General features: G+C 42.6%; 1 protein-coding gene across 1 annotated transcript in view; it reads right to left on the bottom strand.

Moving 5' to 3' along the window:
* The window catches only part of GPR158 (G protein-coupled receptor 158), a 379,140-nt gene that overhangs the window by 147,881 nt on the left and 217,104 nt on the right, over positions 1–14,155 (bottom strand). The window contains exon 4 of the mRNA XM_082258122.1: positions 13,680–13,897. Within this exon, the coding sequence (XP_082114248.1) occupies positions 13,680–13,897 (218 nt within the window). The remainder of the gene's footprint in view (positions 1–13,679; positions 13,898–14,155) is intronic.

Raw genomic sequence — 14,155 nt, 5'->3', positions numbered from 1 at the left:
AGGTTGTAGAGAAAAGACGTATAGGTACAACTTATGTAGGATTATTTGTTTCATCTCTGTGTATCACCTGAGGCCAGTCACTTTACTGGGTACATGTAAGGGTTTACAAATACAGTAAAACCTTGGATTGCGAGCATAATTCGTTCTGGAAACATGCTTGTAATCCAAAGCACTCTTATATCAAGGCAAATTTTCCCATAAGAAATAATGGAAACTCATAGGATTCAGTCTTTCAGTTTATAGTCTATATACAAAGATTATATCAATGTGCTAGGTTGTGTCATCATAAAATGTCCCTCCACAAATGGTGCCTCCACAAGGGGATTAGAAGCCAAATCCAGCAGGAGCTACAGAGTATAAAAGAGAAAAGAGGCGCCTCTAAGTGTAGCAGTATGGGGACATTTAATGAGGGTACAACATTTAGCAACTCACATGGTTGATGATTAAAGAGGCACGTTTAAGTATGCAGGCATCCGGGGTAAAGCTATCCACATAGATCATCTTCTGAACCACTGGCTCTCAACAATGTCCGTCTGCAATCGTGACCGGGAAGATTACCCTGCAGTAGAGTGATCTGAAAGCGAGGCTTTGAATTGGTCGTGGAGCGCAGCGTGGAAGGGTGTGATGAAGATGGCTGTGCGGAGGATGGTCTATGTGGACAGCTTTACCCTGGATGCCTGCATACTTAGCATTGTATTGCTACACTTATTGGGGCCTCTCTTCTCTTTTATACCCAGTTGTGACATGACGCTACTTGTATATCAAGACATCGCTTGTATATCAAGTCAAAATTTATTTTAAAAATTTGCTTGTCTTGCAAAGTGCTCTCAAACCAAGTTACTCTCAAACCAAGGTTTTACTGTACTTTAATTTTATTGTAAAGGCAGTTTGAGTTTGTATTACAAGAGACATAGGTCTGCTGATAACCGTGGTTGCATACTTTTATCAAATGTAAAGTTGCTTTTCTTAACCACTTTCAGACTGCTTTGGCTGCTCAATGACCAGGCCCTATTTTGTAATTCGGCACTGCGTGATCTTTAACGGACAATTGCGCGGTCGTGCAACACTGTACCCAAACTAAATTTACGTCCTTTTTTCCCCACAAATAGAGCTTTCTTTTGGTGGTATTTGATCACCTATGCGATTTTTATTTTTTGTGCTATAAACAAAAAAAGATCGACAATTTTGAAAAAAAAAAAACAATATTTTTCACATTCTTTTATATGAAATTCTCAAAAAAAATTTAAAAATCTAAATTTTTTAACATTTTAGGCCAATTTGTTTTCTGCTACATATTTTTGGTAAACAAAATCGCAATAAGTGTATTTTGAATGGTTTGCGCAAAATTTATTGCGTTTACCAACTACGGGAAAGATTTATGTAATTTTTTTCGTTTTTATTTTTTTTACTAATAATGGCGGCGATCTACGATTTTTTGCGGGACTGCGACATTGCGGAGGACAGATAGGACCCCTAACTGACGTTTTTGACACTTTTGGGGGTACAAGTGACATTACTACAGTAATCAGTGCTAAAAATATGCACTGTTACTGTAAAAATCACACTGGCAGGGAAGGGGTTAACAGTACTGGTGAACAAGAGGTTAAATGTGACCCTAGAGGGATGATTCTAACTGTGGGGGGCGTGGCTTGTGAAGTCATCATAGAGACATGTGATCTTATATAGCAGGATCACATGACATCTGTGATCACTTCCGGGAGAAGTACGGACGGCTGTGTTTACATCAGCCGTCCGTCCTTCTCTGTCAGCGGCAGAAGATCGCGGGTGGCCGGCGGCTGACGCTGACGAGCGGGGGCAGGAGCGTGCCTCTGGCGGCACGCGATCGCCCCCCCCCCGGTGGCGCGGGATCGCCCCCTAGCCCCTTACAGGTACGGCGCTCTGCCTATACGAGCCAAACTGCCGCAGTACATCTGTGGCGGCTGGACGTCAAGTGGTTAAAGCCAATCTTTGGCCAGGAATCCACCACACTAAATTTTATCTCTTTTTACGCCCTCTAACGAATCCCCTAGTATTAAAAAAAGATACATGTAAATGCCCCGAATAGTTACCGGAATCCATAGTCAAATGGCCCTCTCTGCTCTTTTGGACTCCTGAGTCAGAAGTCTAGATAACTGCTTGTCATCTATATGGTTCCTTCCCATTAGCTGTCCATCGGTGGGGTCCTAAGGGCTTCAGCAGTGGTGTGATGATATCCCAATAAGAATTGGTAACAAGACCAGTCAGCGGCGGGGCCTGGACTGCAGTGGTTGATTGCCACACTTAAGTCACAAAAGAGGTGCCATGGAGAGTCACATGACAGTGGGAGCAGAATGGGATGCAACATTTCCCCAAAGATAGGCTTTTAAAGTTTAACTGTTTTTAGTAGTATATAACAAGCTTTAGGAAGATTTTAGTGTTTTTTTATGGTCAACGCCAACTTTCTTTATCAAGTATTTCATCTATCATGCCATTAAAGTGTATATCTTGCCATCTTTTTTTTCTTTTGCATTTTGTAGTTCATGAAGAATAGTTTTCACCAGTTTTTTATGTCACATATGAATAATAATGCTTGGACTGTTATTTGGAAGATACTGGGCAAGCTGGTATGCCCCAGTGCAACTGCAGCTACTGACATCTAGATACTAGAACCAAGTGGATATAATATAATATGTGTTGGATTTACAAATGTAGCACTGCCCCCATAAGAGCTGCTAGATATTCACTCCGCGGGTCCCCCTGGTTACCAGAACACGACCATAAGCAAATGCAATTTCCTATTTCCACTTGGCTCACACTTCAATAATCAGTCCAGGGGTGTTTGGTTATTTATTTTATAATGGGGATAGGAGAAGGAAATAGTGGGATACTCAAATTAACTATTCATAGTATTTGAGGACTTCTATATTCTCTACTATGCTTTTAGATGTGGAACAGCCAGGCTGTCAATCCATCCTGCCACTTTGGATGAATAGGAATTAAGTCTCTTGGCTCCTTCAAGACGACTTGGTGGACAAACTCTTTACTTCAGGACACTCTCCCTAGTATCCTCTCTCTCTCTCTCTCTCTCTCTCTGCTGACACCCGTCCACTGACTATCTTATGAGCAGGGGTTGCACCCCTCAGGTCAGGCCCCTTGACACGAGTCCCTGTACTCATGATACTGCAGCCACAGGGTCTCCAGTGTCTCCCCCTCTCAGTCAGCTCTCCTGGACCTCTGGGTTCAACTCCTCTCAACTGCTCCTCTGGCCTTCAGGACGACCTCCAGCATCCACATGGCACCTCTACAGAGGCAGAGGCAGCCACCCCCTCCCTCCGGAACTCCGCTCTCCAACGAAAGACCCCTCAGCACATGTGCTCCTGGCTTTTATACAGTATCCCAGAATGCACCAAGGTGACCTGCCCTCTGCTAGTCATCAGGACTGTATCAAAAGACTATGCACTCATTCATCAGGTTTCCTCCCACTATCCAACATGCCTCCCTATTGGACCAGCGTGAAACACTATCCAGACTGAATGAATCACATACTGAGCACAATGAGCAGACCTCACTAACAGATCATGCTCTCTTGTAGGCAGAGAACAATATAGATTTACCTGCAGCCCATCTGGTAAGCAGACAGAGCACAAAACTATACTCTCTCACTAGCACCTACCTAGAAGGGTGCTACACAAAGAAGCTGGATTATTATATTTAGTACTGAAGAATTTTGCTAACTTTGCTTTTTGTACAGAGTATGGAACAATATATACGGACCACTAGAAAGAGTGAGGGACAGGAAGACTCCTCTCGAAAACGAGAGAGATGTGCAGGCTGTGATCCTAAGGGGGAATCCATGGACCACCAGGGAGAAAGAAAGTCCAGGGATCACCAACAATGGATCTAAGAGCAAAGTGGTTGTATCCCTGCATTAAGACAACTGCAATAAGCTTCCAGGGTGAGAAGGAGAAGCCTCAGGGGAGGTCTACTGGTGAGAGAGTTGCCAGATTCTCATCCACCATCATCCTGCCAAAGACACTTCTCACCCTCCTTCATCCAGCCACCAGGAGTGATCAGAGGACAGACTATTCAGGTTACATTATTCTACTGTCAGATTGGTGGGCAGCCTCAGGCCACCCATTGCTGTGCTGAACATTGTTTACAATTGTTTGAGAATGCCAGTGTCTATGGTGGAGCTTGCTTAAAGGGGGCCTCTGCATCTTTTACTGTTAATTGTTTGGGACACATTGCAAAGATATTTTTACTTTTTTGGATTACAAAAACTTCCTTTCAAGGTTGAGTGCTACACTGTTACACTCCTAAGGCCTTACCACCAGCAGACTTTGTGCAGATTTACCCACTGGCCAGTGGTTAGCTAGGGTCTAGTTGACTTTAGTCAGGCCCCAATAGAGAGCAGCATCTCTCCTGCTATATTCTAGGGGTATTTGTTGAATTGATTGCTATTTGCAGCATTTTTCTCCACTTTTCCAGTACGTCTCAGGCAAGGGCCTTCACTGTTAGTAGGGAGAATGAATATCAACCCTATTTATTCCATTGCTTCATTGAATTACATCATGAATATTGAACCTCACCCCCGCGCTACTTGTATATGCCTCTAAATTAAAGAAAAACTGTTTCTGCTGTTCATTACAAAATAAACAAAACATGTACCACAGCGCAAAAACGCTTGTTGCATGAGAGTCACAAAACAGCACGGCACTTCGGGCACAGAAGCACTCCATTTTGATTTATTTCCACTGACTTTTACTGAACACTTGATTGTTGTAGAGATGGACTATTTCCTTTGGAATCGTTGTCACTTTCAGAATTCACATTGTTTGTACTGATTACTTACAGGTGCTGATGGTGGTTTTTATTTTAGGGGTTTATATATTTTCACAGATAGGCACCTTATAGTTTATTAGAGATACACCTGGCACTGAAATTGGTATATGCACATTGTTACAGTATAATGAAAGTATATCCATCACTGTTATAGTTTGGTGGGCACACATATGCCGTATATTTATTATGATTTACACTGTTTTTGTGTTTTTGTGGTACATGTTTTGTTTGTATTGAATTACATCAGTCTCACAGAACTATTGCTTTAATGATTAAAAACATGTTTAACCAGTACTTTCTCCAGGTCTTTATACTATTTTATTAAAGGCCAATTTTTTCCATTGGTGTATTGTTGGATTCTGTTATGGGATGGGTCATGACTGGAAATGGTAAGTGAGCCCAGGATTTTCCAGCAGCTCCATCGGGGTAGAGCTACATAAAAGAGTTCCAATTCTTAGTAGAAACATTGAGATAAAATACACTTTCATTCCAGTTTTTTTTTGTGGGATCATCTCTTTTTACAAAATAGAAGCAGAGCCTGTCCCATCTAACTCTCCTTTACCCTAACCTTTTATTACCTGCATGTTAACAGGCAGCCTTAAAGTGAACCTGTGCTTTGCTCCTGTACTGACATGGCAGAGCTCTTCAAGAAAACAACAAGAGAAGGGCACACTGACCTTGTGCATTACCACTTAAAAGTTTATTAAAATCAAAGGATAGCATACAATAAACTCACAAACGAAGGATATGAACACTCAAGTGGCGATTTTGGCTCTGAGGAACAGGGTCCTCCCTTGAAACGCGTAAGCCACATCAGGTTTTGAGAACGCCATCACGCTATCCAGCAGTAGAGAAGTGTCCTGGAAGCGAGCGGTGCCCATTTCCTATATGCTTGTTCATATCATACGTTTGTGAGTATATTGTACGCTACCCTTCTTTGATTTTAATAAACTTTTAAGTGGTAATGCCTAAGGTCGGTGCGCACTTTTCTTGTTGTTTTCTTGTAGTGCCTTTTGGATACCCTTGGTTCTGAGGGGGGGCAGCAGGACCACTTCATTTGTGTCATAAAACCGCCTAGAATATTCACCTTCCTGCATACCACTCGAACACAGGAGAGATATTGCTTTATGGCAGAGCTCTTGCCAGGACCTATAGAGTCTCCACCTTGTGCTACAAGAACTACAAGCTTACTTACAGTCACTCCCAGCGCTGTACACACAGACAGAGCGAGAGACACAAAACCAAAGCCACGTATCTCCTCCTTCTGCATGTAAGCCTTTAGTTCTAAACAGTATCATGTACAAAGTAGAGACTTTACAAGATTCTGTGGGTCTTGGAAAGCACAGGTGGAACCTATATATCTGAAGTCACCAGGACACATTGGAGCAAAAGCAGAGGAGAAAAATTGAAAAATAACAGCTAGAGCATGTAAGGTTTTGTTTTAAGCATTTCGTTTTTTAAAATTTGGCTTTCATTTCACTTTTAGGATAGTGAGTAGAGCTAAATTATCTTTTATGCTCCAGTGTCAAACATTTGATCTGAAACTGCTGATTTACAGTACAGATACAACCTTGGCCAGAGAGCCATTTATCCACCCTGTATACAGCTGTTTGAGAATTGCTAGATCTCATCAACACAAGACATGTAATTTAGGCTTTAGGAAGCAAGGCAGTAGAAAGTGTAACAATACTGGGGATGGTTTTACTCATTGGATCAAAGCTTATAATGATGACATGTACATATCTTCCAGACAATGCTTTATATCACATCATTTACATTAAAAAACCTTAGCAAGGAAAGAGAAAGTGAGAACTGTGTGTTTCACTTTGGTGGAGACAATCTGCTTCATTCCTAATTTGGGAAATTCTGCTTGGTTTCATTCTCCTGCTATGCTACTCTTAATGATTTTGTCTGTTTAAGAAAGCCATTTAAAGTCTATAACATTTACATAATGGGTAAAATCTCATATAATGTGGATTGAATTCTTCAACTAAATTAACAAAGTGCCAACTCGACAGATGCCTCAGAGTAATATTAGGGATACATTATAAATTAAACTAGGCCTGTAATCTAAGCAAACGCTTCAAATTGAAATAATGCAATGTATTTTCCCTGTCAAGAATGAAAGGTGGTATTACTTTTTGTGAGAAACCTTAGGGAGGTTCAAATTAAAGGAATGCGCCATTAAACAGAATTCCTAGAAGTTGTTTTACTGTTGTGTTTAGGCCGCCCAATAGAAGCTTTATAAGAGGGAGAATAGATCTGTGAAATAAAAAGTTAAATGCTCAATAAAAGCCCAACTTATAGTTTCAAATGAAAATTGTTTTCTAGCAGGTTTAAAAATGTAAAAAATAGCTGCTATATAGTAATACTTAGATTCAACCACATTCTCTCCTGCAGTACTTCTATTTAGCCACAAGATGCCCTCAGTCTTCTTGATTGAATGACACCCACCGTCACTGAACCTGTAAGACTAAGGACATACTGGAACTGTAGGGCGTTATTGGTCTGTCCACTGAGAGGCATCACTACAATGCCCTTATTTCACTTTATATTCATGGTGAGAGTGCACAAATGTAAAGGTGAAACCATCACGGCGCTAACATGATGATGTCAACACTGATCTCTGCATTTGAAGAACCGCCCAGCACTGGGAAAACAACTTAAGAGGACCATGTGTTTCATGTGACTGGCCTGAACAATTTGAAAAAAGGTAAGTATATTCAAACCAAAAAAGGCATAAATATTGCAGGGGTGGGGGGGGGGGGGGGGTAGCTGCTCAAGGGGCTGAGCCTGGAGTTGGGGATTTTAAAGAAAACATTAATGAAAGAAATATGTGGCCTGCAATTGCTAAACTCTCCTTCTGAAAAAGTGCATTGCCCGGCTGTCTTGCTAGTCTAAAGTCGTTAAAGCAAATCTGTGCAGAGCAAAGCAGTTGGTTCACTTTAATGCAGTCAGCAATGTCACACAACTGGGTCACGTGCTGTTTTATATACATACAAGTACAGTGTATTTTCCTTAGCTTCTGGTGTTGAAAGGACAGTAAAGAAGAGAAGGAAAGGTATGACCTGTTATCAGATCAGAATGATGGACTTCACTTTTTGCATGCCTATGTAACACTGTGCATTGTTACTGTGAATGCAAATTTGTATTTATCCACAAGATGGCAGCGATCAGACCTTTTTTCTTGTCACAGCCTTAATACAAGTGTTCAAAGGCTTCTGGGAGTTTTATGCTGAAAGCAGAACTTTCTTCAAAGTTAAGCTGAAGGTAAACTACAGAACCCATGAGCAATCAACAAGAGGCAGGAGCATATAAAAGGAAAAGCCTGGGCAGACACCAGGGAGTTGGAGAGAGGCTTTGTAAGTGGAAGGATCTTGTGAAAGTTTGTGTCTTGCTTTGCTGTTCCAGACCAGGTTGGGCAGAGTACAGACTAGCTGGAAAAGCTGAGTAAGAGTCTGTTAAGCAGAACACTGCACATAGAAGTCTGCTCCGGGGAAACCTGTTAGTCTACAGAAGTGCATGTGTCGCAATGCATCAGTGCCACATCTCCAATAAAAGGGGGCCCCCACCACAGGACCACCGTTGTTTCTCTAGATTGCAAAAGGACTGACCCACATATTGTTGCTATTAGTTACATTCAGTTCTTGTTACCGGTGTTCCGTGAAAAATCCATACCCGTGAGAAAACCATACCCTCGTCACTTCCGGTTCCGCTACGGAGGGTATGGATTTCTCACGGTAGTTAAACTTGCGGCGCTTACATTAAAACAGCTCATCTGAAACGTAAATCATCTCCGCTCTTCGCCCTGTCACTGCCCTCATCTCCGGTAATAAATATAAAAGCGGATCACGGAGCCACGATCGCCGTCACATTTACATCACATACACCCGCCACCGCTTTTATATTTATTACCGGAGATGAGGGCAGTGACAGGGCGAAGAGCGGAGATGATTTACGTTTCAGATGAGCTGTTTTAATGTAAGCGCCGCAAGTTTTACATTAGACACAGTGCCGTGAGAATTTCATGCCCACCGAGCATGCGCACTTGTCTAATTCTTTAATGTTCAATCACGTATCCGGGGCTCTGAGCATGCGCACTGCTGCGCTGCTCAGCTGTTTCAGCCCGGAAGTGACGAGGGTATGGTTTCTCCACGGGGTATGGTTTTTTAACGTTACACCGGCCAGTGCTGTTAAGGGTGCAAACATTTTTCAGAATTGGTCCATATTGAAGACAAGTATACTGCTGCCCTTTACTGGTGCAAGCTGCCATTTGTTCGTCATCGTGACTACTGTCCACAGGTTGTTGATCTAAATTTAGCCCTTTGCTCTCTAAAAGGCAGAATCCTTTCTGGTCCTGGCGAAGCGTGTGTCACACACGCGAAACGCGTTGACGTCACACGCTGGGCCCCTTCCATCCATCCACCTTAGCCACGCCTGAGCTGTTCATCTCTGCGGACACCTGCAAACCATCACGGGGCTGACTTCCGGGCTGAGAGCAGGAAGTGATGCAGCATTGAGGGACAGCGGTCCCAGTACGCTCTGTGAGTGAGGGACGCAACAGGAGAGTGCCATATCTACAGTGAGATAGGACATCTACAGAGGCATGAGGAAGTGTGGTGGCAGCATCTGCAGGAGTACCGGGTAGATATCGAGGGGTGGGTAAGAGAGACTTAGGTCCGGTCAGGACCCTTTTTACAGTGATTACTGTCTGTGTGGACACTTCAAGTTATTGACCAGCACACCGCCCCCCTCCCAGCTATTTGAGCTACAATACCCTGATGTACTCTTTTCCACTGATTAGAGTTGCTCCATCAGCTGTATGTCATTTTAGCGCCATGATACAATGATTTCCCATGTTCAACTCACCAATGTCATAATGATTTCTATTTTATCCATAGGAGGACGTCTGTGGGTCCCTCCCATGTAATCTGCACCTAATTTTGTGGACTGCATAGATAAACTTGGGCCGCTGAATACTGGGCGCTATACTCAACTGTCTGTATTGAACTTAGCCCATTCTCCTCCCCCCTCCTCTTTTCAGTTTGCACTTCGTGGGCTTCCTTATGCTCATATAGAAGGGACAGAGGACTGTTCACTAGATGGCCTTTCCACATTTTCATCACACTCCCTTCTATGCTGCTATGTATGCCTTGAATTGATGAGGACACTGCCTCTGATCCGCATAATTTGAGGGATTCAGCTACAGGCATTAAATTGCACTACCAATCCAAGTATTATCAGCTCCATAATCTGGTCCTGATACTGGAAATGTTTTTGTATTTACAGGAACTGGGTGTGATTGGCTGTGGATGGATGGATGGGGGCCTTTGATGTGTGTGCTTTTGTGTGAGCTTGTGTGATTTGCTGCCTCAGCAGGTCCACTGGTCTTCATCATTTGCTATATTTTTAGCATGTGTTTTCTTTCATTGTCTTTGATTGCACTACAAATAAAGTTTCTTTTTGCAGTTGTATACCAGAGTTGAGCCTATTTTTTGCAACCAGTTCTGAGGTGATTGTCTTTAATCCCTATTTTTCACTGTGTGTATTGGTATTTTGGTTGCATGGGCTCCCCGGCCCTAATTGGCCGTTTGGTACGTCTACATTTAGGAAGTCAGATCCCCCAGTTTCCACACCTGGGGGTCTAGCATCCCTGGACAGGTTTTATTTTCTTCATTCAGAACCCTTTTCCTGCAGCTGCATGTTTGCTTAGGCCATTTAAAGAGAGCATATGCGGCCCAAGTTCAAACTCAACTTTTAAAGTGAGCCACACCAACCATTTCACACCTCCTCTTAAAGTATAACTAAAGGCAAAATGCCTTTTTTTTAGTTTTGGACGGAGTGGAGAGGGATTAGAACCCCTGCCAGGTTTTATTGCTGTCTGTGTGTCCTGTTAGGGAGATTCACCCTCTCTAATTGTCCTGTTTACCATTATAATTAAAAGGGAAAGTAAAAGAAAACCCCAAATGTTGGGTTGTCCCCAGAAAAGTAATAGTGGGGAAATCCTCCAATGGGGACACTAGTTCTGGTAACCTGGGGGTCCCCAAGGAATTCCCCTAAAATGCAGGGATTTCCTCTCACTTCCTGTTTGGCTATGGGACAGGAAGTGAAGGGAAATCTCTGCAATGGAACACAGATGGCAAAAACAAATCTGACAGGGGTTATAACATTCCCTTGCTCTATTCACAATTTAAAAAAAAAAATTATTGCCTATAGTTCTACTTTAAAGTGACTTTTGCTAACAACTTCATATCTTAAAGAGACCCTCACCAATAGTCTTATCTCTAAAATGACCTGTGCCAACAACTTTGCCATTTAAAGGGAACTATGCTGTTCATTCCACATTTTAAAGAAAAAGAATCTTGTATTGCATGCCAACTTAAGGACCACAACTAAGCCAGCAGAAGAACCAAACGTCAAACTGCTTATACCCAGGGTCTATTCTTTTACTGGTATGCAGGAGTTCAAACATAATTTTTCCAAGCTTAAACCTAGACTCTCCTGCAAGGGCCTGCAAGGGAGCTAGCCAGTTTATTTCCTTGAAATCAGTACACATCTCCCTTGCTGAGTGATTTCCCATGTGGAGGGCTATTGTTTGTACCCTCAGTCCTGCAGGACAGGTGGCCACACTTTACAAGGTATTTGACCATACTTGTATTGTATCCTTGTGTTGATTCACTTTGCCTTCACTTTTATTATTGTTTGTCTTTATTGCTACCAGTACAACCTGTTTTTTTCTTTTATCACAGTTGGTGTGTATTTTCCTGTGTAACTGCTGGTAGACTCCACAATCAAGGTATTTTTGGTGCTGAGGGAGTTGGGCTCTGTTTAGGGCAAAAAGAGCAGAGGACCCAAATCTACCAGTGGCTCCTTCAGGGGTAGTGCTACACTAATTTCAAGTAAGTGGGCACAATTAAGTCAATTCACTAAAGGAAATAAATAAACGCATGCGGTAATTAGGCACTGCTCCCAGCTTGCAATAACTATGTGGTAACCACAGCAATGTCAGACCCCTCCCCCCAGTGATTGGTTGAAACATAGGTGGGAAAGTGCAAGCTTGAGGTGTATGGAGTGTAAGAGGAGTGTTATCTAGAGGCTGTCAGAGGATATCTTATTGAAATAGAGCCCTTTACATCCAATCTCCTGGAATGTAAGGCAATACAGAAGAGGAGGAGGAGATGTCAAGTGGTCCATTTGAAGGAAAGAGCCTTCAAGGAGTGCACACTTCTGGACCAACTCCCTGAAGATGAGACCCTGCAGAAGTTCAGGTTATCCAAGCAACTGATAATGGAGCTCTATATCAAAATGATCAGGGTACCTTGAGCCCCTTACAGAGAAGTCATGCCATACCAGCCATGACCAAGTCGTTGCCAGCCTTACATTTTTTTGGGAAAGACTTCATACCAGATTATCGCAGGTGAGATTGTGTGAATTTGCAGCTCCTCCTTTTCCCGTCTTCTCACCCAAGTTCTGATTGGATTCCGTTCAATCGCACCAAAATACATCTTCTTCCCTGATTCTCGCCAGGATGTGACATTCATGCGAGATGCGTTTGATAACTTACCGCACAATGTCATGCAGTATTTTCAACTAGATAACGCATGCAAATTCATAATGAGAGTTTCCTTGTGAATGGCACATTTTGTTTTTTTTTTTCTTTAACGTTGTACGATATGTTACTGCATACTCGAATGCGGTAACATATTGGTTAGTGAATTGTGCCCAGTGACTCAGAGAAGGCTGACTTGTATATTCAGAAGAAAGTTCACATATTTTTCATAGCATGTTTCCTATTAATGATTGACCGATATCGGTTTTTCGTTGCCGATACCGATATTTTGGCCAATGCATATCGGTATCGGCCGATATGCGCCAATATTTTTGTACATTTTAAAAAAAATATATATATTTTTTTTTTCTTCACAGGTACTCTTGTGGAGAGATCTGGGGGTCTAAAAGACCCCAAACCCCTCCTCTGCACTTAAAAGCATTCAAAGCGCCAAGTTTGGATGTTTTGAATGCTGTCATTTTTTTGCATCTGGCGCCAGACAGTACCCGGAAGTGGTGTCATGACATCACTTCCGGGTTTTTGCATGGAGACCCGATCAGAGCCAAATGCGGCTTTGATTGGGTCTTCGGCGGCCGTGCAGGCTGCTTGTCTGGGTCTCCTGGTGGGACGGGAGACCCAGGAGAGCCGCGGAAGGCGGTGGGAGGGGACATCCTCTCACGCTCCTTGTAATGACAGCCGTGCGGCTTCTCAGCCGCATCGGTTGTCATTACAAGACAACCGACCGTCGGCTATGGACGCTGGTACCGGGGGGGTGATGCCTCTAGCTGCAGGCATCACTCCGGTACAAGCACTTTCCCGAAAATATCGGCAATATCGGTCACCTTGGCAGCCGATTCTGATATGTCGGGGAAAGTGCATATCGGCCCCCGACATATCGGAATCGACTGCCAATATGTCGGGGAAAGTGCATATCAGCCCCCGATATATCGCCATTGCCGATAATTGGTCGATCCCTATTTCCTATGTTGTAAAAAAATAGCATTTCGTCTTCTAACTTGGGTTTTTCCAGTCATTAAATTCCAAAATAATGAATAGAACCCGCCTGCTCTGAGCAGGTATATTTGTTATGTGCTAGATGACAAATTATCCTGGTTGCCTGGATGTACTGATACCAGTTTATAAAAATGACTGCTACTTCATATTTAGCAAAGTCTGGCCCTGTATACAAATTCCGACTGACATGGTTAATAAGCCGGCACTGCGGTGAGATATTTGCAGAGATAACAATAGCCACAACATCCCGGCTGAATATCAGAGGGAGAGTATCAGAGAGAGCTGTAGTATTTACCTTTGCTCTGCGGAAATGGTAGACCACTAGCATGCTTATGAAGTTGAGCAGCATGCAGAAGGCTTGGAAGGAGATGACAGCGATCCGCAAATACTTGTCCTCCTGAGCATAGCAGGGTGCATCCCCTGTACAGTACGAACAACCTTCCCTGCAGGGCAGACACTTATATTCCTCTTCAGATATTTCTCCTCGAGAAAAATGGTTATCCACTTTCTGCCCTATAGGAATGAAAAAAGCTGTTACATAAGTCAGATATGCAATGCTAGGCACACAATAAACCTGCATTTAAAAGGTAAAGGTGTGTTTGTGTATATATATATATATATATATATATATATATATATATATATATATATATATATAAATATATATATATATATATATATATATATGCTGTATACACATACAAGAAAATGAGGCACTCCACAGGTCTTTCCAATGACAAAAACAAACAATATTGGTTTTATTACCACTTG

Source organism: Pelophylax lessonae, assembly GCF_965119305.1.
Source record: "Pelophylax lessonae genome assembly, chromosome: 5".
In the NCBI taxonomy this organism is placed as follows: Eukaryota; Metazoa; Chordata; class Amphibia; order Anura; family Ranidae; genus Pelophylax; species Pelophylax lessonae.
This window is presented reverse-complemented; position numbering and strand designations above follow the sequence as displayed.